Source organism: Olea europaea, chromosome 11 (assembly GCF_002742605.1).
Source record: "Olea europaea var. sylvestris chromosome 11, O_europaea_v1, whole genome shotgun sequence".
NCBI lineage: Eukaryota > Viridiplantae > Streptophyta > Magnoliopsida > Lamiales > Oleaceae > Olea > Olea europaea.
Genome location: NC_036247.1, coordinates 19,435,934 through 19,444,430, shown reverse-complemented (window position 1 = coordinate 19,444,430; position 8,497 = coordinate 19,435,934). Strand labels below are relative to the sequence as shown.

The 8,497-nt window shown below is 41.1% G+C and overlaps 1 protein-coding gene across 1 annotated transcript; it reads left to right on the top strand.

The window, feature by feature from the left end:
- Positions 1 to 4,470: 4,470 nt before the first annotated feature.
- Positions 4,471 to 5,097, top strand: LOC111404563. The gene has a single exon (XM_023033354.1). The coding sequence runs from the start codon at positions 4,471 to 4,473 to the stop codon at positions 5,095 to 5,097; it is 627 nt and encodes a 208-aa protein (XP_022889122.1).
- Positions 5,098 to 8,497: the final 3,400 nt, after the last annotated feature.

Genomic DNA, 8,497 nt, shown 5'->3' with positions numbered 1-8,497 from the left:
TAAATATTTATTGTGCTATGTAGGATTTAGTATTTTCAATGTTATTAAAACAGGTAAGTAGCACAAAACATCTATAAATTTCATTTTTATTGTGCAAAACATCCATACCTTCCATTTTCGGGCAATTTCATTCTTAATTACACCTTTGGTTTTTGCAAAACGTCCTTCCATCCATTTCCATCCAAATCCACCATCAAGTGAAATATTTGGCTCTTTATATAGGGAGAATTGCAGATGGGGTCCCAATAAAAAGAAAAATTTAAAATAAAATAAAATAAAAAAACAAAACAAAAGTACTGCTAACCTTCTTCTTCACTTACCCCCACTCCTATCCAGTGGCGAATCCAGAATTTTGAGTCAGCACGGACGACTGTTGATTGTCGACCGTCAGCCGCAATAAAGTATTAAAACCCCGTTTGATGTCCTTTTTTTTAGCAAAAAATGCATTTTGAAATAGTGATTTCATAAAGAATGTAAGGTTAAAAATAAGGAAAAAGTTTTGAATTTGGGAGTAATATTATTTTAGTGAAAAATGTATGATTAAAAATAAGATAAATAAAAATGTATTTTGAAAAAAAAAATGAAAATAAAACAAAGCTTAAAATTTAAATATAACAATTATTTTGTTCATATTGAACATATATAATTCTGTTATAAGAATAAATCGTATGTTCACCAAATAACATTGTTGTCAAGTTTCATATAATTTAAAGGAAGAGCATGATTTTTAATCTTTATAATTTTATTAAACCCAATAAATGTAATATATATTATTTTGTTAAACTAAGTTTCAAAAGCCAAGGATGCCAAAGTGGTCAGGCAATTCAATTATTAGAATGTGAGTCCACGGTTCGAATCTCACCAAGTCTTTCCTATTGTACAAATTTTGGTAGAAATTGTAAAACTAAAAAATTTGCACATATAATTGGCTATGAAGGGATTCGAAACCGAGACTTCGAATCTCACCCAGTCTTTCCTATTGTACAAATTTTGGTAGAAATTGTAAAACTAAAAAATTTACACATATAATTGGCAATGAAGGGATTCGAAACCGAGACTTGCAAAACGTAAATATAAGCCCTAACCATTTCAACTAGAAGGGAAGTTTGAAAGAAAAAAGAACTATCAGTAATATAAGCTAAAATCTTAATCTATTGTCAACCAAAAAAAAAAAAAAAAAGCTTCCGGCAGATCCAGCTAGGGCGGCCGCCCTAGCTCGCCACTACCTAGATCCGCCACTGGTCATGTGGATTTGAGTAATAATAATCTCGTCTCCCCAAAGTTTTCACCTTGTTGAATAATCAAGAATTTTGAATTCTACTCTATACCTATCGACACTCAGTCCAACGAGAGTGGGGGTGCTATGATGCTACCATGCTCCGTGTTCGACGATTAAGCTCATGAATATCATAAATAAACAAACAGGACTTAGCACGTACACTACGATCAATAGTAGGGTTGTAAAGAGAAGTAATTGATCTCAGTAACTTTACAGGCAATCATGTGGCCCAATCATCGATGAACCACGAGGTAATGACAACCATATGATGAGTAGGTGATTTGTAGAGTGTCATTAGACACGACGATGTGAGATCGATAGACAACGATCACTCCATGTTCATAAATAGATTTTCTAAAACACCATAATGATTTTTCTCACCTCAACGTAATTTGATTCCTGCTCCCATTTTCCTAAAATCTTAAGACACCAGTCCCATGTGATTATAACCATTGTTTGTCACGTCACCTTGATGAAAAATGATGGACATAGTATAAAGGGCAACTTTCATATTCTAATTACGAAGTTCCAATTGTAGCAAGCATTCATTCTTAAATATTATCCTTCACTTTGTCTCCTTCCTAAGAACACCTTTTTTCTCACGTCGAAGAGTGATCAGTGATGAAGTTCCTGACCTCATTGATGGAGAGTGATCAGTGGTGAGGTTCCGCAGCGGGAATCAGCTGATCGAGATGCCCTCGCCATTATGACAGGTGAAATCGACCAACACTATCAATTAAAAAATGGTTAACTAGTACAAAACGTTCTTATCTTTCAATATAATTGTGCAAAATATCCTTAATTTTCTTTTTTTCTTTTTTCTTTTTGGCATTTTCACCTCTATTTTCACTTTTCATTGAGAAAAATATCATTTTCTTTCAATTTCTCAATACATAAAAAATGTAAAATGACAAATATATACTCATATTTAAATAAAAGAAAAGAAAAATTGTAATTATACTCCCAAACTTTAAAAAAAACTATAAAATAATGAATATACTCTCTTATTCAAATAAAAAAAAATTAAAGGGTACGTTCGTTATTTTACAGCTTCTAATTCAAAAATGGGCAAAAATGATTATTTTCGTAAAGAAATGTGAAAATAATAAAAAAGAAAGGTATGAAAGCTTTTTGCGATAATATTGAAAGGTAAGTACGTTTTGTGCTAGTTACCCTTTTAATAATTTATTTGGACTCATATGTAGTTTATTAAAAAGATTGAGAGTATGATCACAATTTGTTCTTTAATTTTTCTTTTTCTTCTTCTTCTTTTTTTTTTTTTAAAAAAAAATTTAAATAGAAGGTTATATTTTTCATACATTTTTTTATTGAGAAATTGGATGAAAAGAACATTTTTCACAATGAAAGGTGAAAATATGTGTGAAAATGTTAAAAAATGAAAGGTGGGGACGTTTTGGGTGACAACACTTGTTGACCACCGAACTCCAATCTCATGAGATTTGTCCAGGGGCCCATTCCAGTCAGATGTGAGTTCGGATTTTCCACAACTAGGATTAGACCTACCGTAACTTCTGAAAATATCATGATTACCCCTTGTCACATCATCTTCTCAAATCAATACACTTGTCAGGAGTGATGTCACCACCGCCCAAAACCACCAATCTAAAGCCAGGAATCTCAAGCCCTTTGTAGGTCATCATTACTTGGAGAAAACATTGACACATGGCCACCGGCCTCATCGACCAATCACAGGAGAATTCGACGACCCGAGTTTCAAGCTTGGTACTGTAACTAATTTGACTGATTTGATGTAATTTCGGCTGAAGCCATGTAGAAATAATAGAGTAGAAGTCTTGTAAACGGGGGGAAATACACACTCAAAATCATAATCCAATTTTACTTCTTTTCTATATATTTTGTGATCCAATTTAGCAATAAATCACCATTTTTTCTTAAAGTTGGCTCAAAATTAGCTTTTGACATCAATAGCTTGGCACTAGAAGGAGGGCCCCATTGTGAAAACCCGAGAACCATGAGTCACAGCTCTAGTTCTAGAAATCCTCTCACACCCACCCTCATGAAACCAATACTACACCAAGTTCTCCACGACGACAAAACCCACAGATGACCCCCATGAGGGAAGCCCTGAAAAAACTGACAAATGCAGTAGGACAATTGGAACGGACCCAAGCCAAGTCCCCACCAGATACCGAGGTAGAATCCCCAGCAAGGACAAGAGCAAAACGTCCCCCCACCAGGAGGACTCTCCACTTTTTCAGAAGAGAATCCTCAAGAAGCCAACTGACAAAGTCAGAAGTAAGGATTCCCCGACAAGGAGGATCGGCAGCGTATTCGACATGTTGGGGACCCAGTACTTGTTAACCCCTATGTGAGGATAGGTTGGTTCCAACCTTAAACGTCCTCTGGAACAGACAAAACCCGAGCTGAGCGCCCTGAAAAGGCGCATTTCTGAGCTGGAGGCTAAAAACAAAGGTGGCACTGAAGACTCTCTCACCAAGCGACATTTCCCATTTACTGAGGATGTCCTCATGGAACCATTGCCCGAAAAATTGAAGATTCCCCAGATGGCCGCGTACGAGGGAGATGGGGATCCCTCAGCCACCTCGACAAGTACACCTCGTGGATGGAGTTGCATGGGACAAGCAACGCCATCATGTATCGGGCATTCCCCTAACTCTAGGAGACAAAGCTCAGAGATGGTTCAGGAGACTGCACCAGAGGTCGTTAAAAAATTGGAATGACCTGGCCAGAGCATTTCTAGCCCAGTTCATGGGCTCCAAAGCTAGAACAATGCCCAAGAAGCAGTTATAGTAAGTATCAAACAAGGAAAGAGTGAACCCCTCAAAGGTTACTGAGCAGGTTCAATAAACAATCTATGGAAGTAGAAAAAATATCCGATGATGCCACACTCATGGCAGTACTAGCTGGACTAGAACGAGATTCGGGTGGTCGGTACATGAGGACGACCCAAGAACCTATCACAAGTTCTTGAACCTAGCTGAAAAATACATAATGTTGAAGAAGCAACCTCTGATCAAGAGGAAGCCAAGTGCAATCCCGACCTTAGCAATACAGCAAAAGAGAAAAAGCCGAATAACAGTCCTCAGCACGAAAGAAGGAAGGACATGAGAGAAAGAGAATGTCACAAGGCTTAGCCGTACAAATTTGGAGAATACCACCCACTCAAAGCCTCCTTGGAAGAAGTATTCATGAAAATTAGTGAAAAAGAGGCATTTCGCAAGCCAATGATCCAAAAGAACGAGCAAGCAAGACACCCCCAAGGACGATACTGCCGATATCACAGGATGGTGGATCATGACACTGATAACTGCCGAGAATTGAAGGAGGAAATTGAGTCCTTGACTCGAAGAGGTTGGCTACAGGAATTTATTGCCAAACCAAAAGAAGCAGACCGACCTTCGTCACAGCGACCATTGCTACAGGGACCTCCTATGAAAGCTCAACAGACAGTTCACAATCGTAATCCACCCCCATGCAGCGAAATCAAAATGATGGTCAGAAGAAACCAGTATATTGAGGGATCTAAAAGGGCGAAACAAAGGCAAGCCCGAAATTCTCGAATCATGCTGAACTACGAAGATCAAACCCCTCAGATCGGCACAGACCCTGAATGGTTATGGTTCACAGAGAAAGATTCTCAAGGAATCCTCCAGAACCAAAGTGACGCCCTGGTGGTCAACATGCCAATTGCCAGGGTGAGTGTTCACAGGACATTAGTGGATAATGGGAGTTCGATCAACATACTATATTCACGAACTTTGAGGCAATTAGAAATATCGGAACGCTACCTTCAACCATACTCAAGGAAAGAGTAGGGGTTCTCTGCAGAACCTATTGAGGCCCAAGGTCAGATCGTCCTTATTGTAGAGCTGGACGATGCCCCTCGTCAAAGAAAGATATGGCAGATTTCGTGGTAGTCAATCTGCCATCCAACTACAACGCAATATTAGGACGACCCATATTGCACGAGTTGAAAGTCGCCACATTAATCTATCATTACTGTATAAAGTTCCCTTCTCCTCATGGGACTGAGTTAGTTCGAGGAGACCAAGTTGGGGCCAAAGCGTGCAATATCGACCTACCCAAACCTCAGGTTAACATGCTAAGGGGTAGGGCAAATACGCGAGCCGGGGAAGCCAGATTGAAGAGACCAAACGTGGCGGATCTCTTTGAGATCGGCATAACTTAGAAACATTTCAATCGACCTACGGATGACCAGTTATCCTTTGACGAAAAGAGACAGATCCACATCCCTACCCCAGAGTCCTGGTAATCTCATTACATGTCGCCGGAGTAACCATCCCAAAAGTCGTGGTGGATACGGGAAGTGCTCTCAACATTCTCTTCAGCAACACCCTCAAGTGGATGGGCATACCTACCAACTTCCTATGACCAAATATGGTCCTTGGACTAAGCGGAGCTCTGATCTCAACTAAAGGATTGATCAAACTCAAAGTTGAGTCTGGATCGGCACCCCGTCAAGTAAAGACAAACTCCGAGTTCGTGGTGTTCGACACTTCATTCCCTTATGACGCCGTCATGGGGCAACCATTGATATTCAGTTTGAAAGCAGGGGTGTCACTATACTAATATTCAATTAAGTTCCCTACTCCCCATGATGTGGGCGAAGTCAAAGGAAATAGGGAGCTCGTCGATATATGACAATTGAAAGCTTACAACCGCCGTCAACGCACCCTCTCGGGAGTGTATAGGGCTCACGTATGGGATTTTGAACTCAGTTCACTAGACCCGCAGATCAAAATCGAAGGGGGAGAACCTATCGAAGAGTTAGAAGGAGTCCAAGTTTGTGTCGACGATCCGTCAAAAGAACTGAAAGTCAGACGCGAGCTACAACCCTCCACCCGAAGTGAAATTTTGGCTTTTCTCATGCAGAACCTTGATGTCTTTGCCTGGAACCATGAGGACGTGAGAGGAATAGACCCCAAAATTGCCTGCCACAAATTGCAGGTAGACCCCTCAGTTCTACCGAAACAGTAAAAACGACGACCCCTGAACCCCGAAAGATATGAAGCACTCAACAAGGAGGTGCAGAAACTGTTGCACAACGATTTTCTTCGAGAAGCAAAATATCCAAAGTGGGTCATAAACCCGATTCTTGTGAAAAAACACAATGGAGATCCCAAAGACAATTTTCCCTTACCAAGAATAAATCAAATGGTGGACATCACTGAAGGACACGAACTACTCAGCTTCATGGATGCGTACTCCGGCTATAATCAGATACCAATGTACGGCCTAGATCAGGAGCATGCCTTGTTTGTGACTGGCCGAGGTCTTTACTGCTACAAAGTATGCCATTTGGGCTCAAAAACACTGGGGCTACCTGTGAACAACATGTGAATTCCATGTTTTTCCAGCAGATCGAAAAAAATAATGGAAGTATATGTTGACGACATGTTGGTCAAAAGTGCCAAGGCCAAAGACAAATGCTGACACCTGGTCGAGATGTTCTATATCTTGAGAAAATATGTAATGAAATTGAACCCGAGGAAATGTGCCTTCGGGGTCAGTCGAGAAAGTTCCTTGGTTACATTGTAAATAATCGAAGAATCGAGGCAAATCTCAAAAAAATACAAGCTGTTATTCAAATGAAGCCTCCAACCAAACTCAGAGAGGTGCAAAGTTTAACCGGGAAGATCGCTGCCCTCATTCGGTTCGTCTCTAAGTCTACAAACCGATACAAACCCTTCTTCGATACACTACGAGGAGGAAAGAAGTTCAAATGGACCGAGGAATGCCAGGCAGCCTTTAACGAGTTAAAGAAACAGCTAGCTCAGCCTCCACTACTCTCAAAACCTAAGGCATCTGAAGTCCTGAAACTATACCTATCTATTTTAGAACACGCCATTAGTGCCGTACTGACCCGAGAGGAGGCCGACGTTCAGCACCCAGTCTATTATATAAGCAAGGCGCTCCACGAAGCCAAGCTCCAGTACTCGTCTGTGGAAAAACTAGCATTCACCCTGTTGATGGAAGCACAAAAACTGAGGCCACATTTCTTGGAACACTCCATTGAAGTCCTCACTAACTCTCCATTGAGACAAACATTGCAAAGACCCGACACTTCAATTCAGATGGTAAAATGGGCGGTGGAGTTCAGACAATTCGACATAAAGTACACACCCCGTTCCTCCATCAAGGGCCAAGCACTCGCCGACTTTGTCTCTGAGTTCTGCAGCGTGCCAACCGAGGAACTGCCAAAAGAAATACCTTGGGAACTTTATGTTGACGGGTCATCTACCGAAGAACAATTTGGGACTGGCGTTGTATTGATCAGTCAAGAGCAACGTATATTTTGTGAAGCTCTGCCATTTGACTTCAAGGCGTCAAAAAATGAGGCTGAATAAGATGCTCTCATTGCCGGAGTAAGGATGGCCTTAGGGTTGGAAATTCCCAGCCTAATGATATACAGCGACTCCTAGCTAGTCATGAATCAGATCAACGATGTGTATCAGGCGAAAGAAGAAAGAATTGACAATTACCTACAGGTTGCAAGGAAAGAGCTCGAAAGCTTCAACACCATCCAAATCAAGCAGATCCCCCGATCTTAGAATGGCCACGCTGATGCCTTGGCTCGCCTAGCAACCAGTGAGGGAATTGAAGAATTCGATAGCATCCCTGTGGGAAGAATATCCCTACCTGCCACCAAATTGGTCGAAATGGCCCTTATAATGATAGATCACAAACTAATCTGGCAGGACGAGATCATCACACACCTGAAGACTGGGAAATGTCCCGAAAACTCGGTAAAAGCCATAAAACTCCGAATCAAGTCACCCAGATACACACTCATCAATAATGTCCTCTACAAGCGGGGATATTCTACACCCTTGCTCAGATGCTTGAATGAAGAAGAAGCCCAACACGCCTTACAAGACGTTCAAGAGGGAATATGTGGAAATCATTCTGGTGGGCAATCCCTGGCCCACAAGATCATACGTCAAGGGTACTTTTGACCTGAAATAAGACATGATGCCCTCGAACTTATCAAAAGATGCGACAAGTGCCAGTGTCTCGCCCCTATCATAAATACTCCACCGTGCAAACTAAACCCGGTGAAGGCACCTTGGCCCTTTGCGAAATGGGGGGTCGACCTGATCAAACCTATGCCCACTGGAAAGGGAGGTGTGAAATTCGCGATAGTTGCAATGGATTACTTCACTAAATGGGCCGAGGCCGAGCCACTTGCCAAGA

Excerpts from the sequence above, each read along its gene's own strand:
- LOC111404563 (XM_023033354.1), top strand. The coding sequence starts at position 4,471 with ATGAAAATTAGTGAAAAAGAGGCATTTCGCAAGCCAATGATCCAAAAG.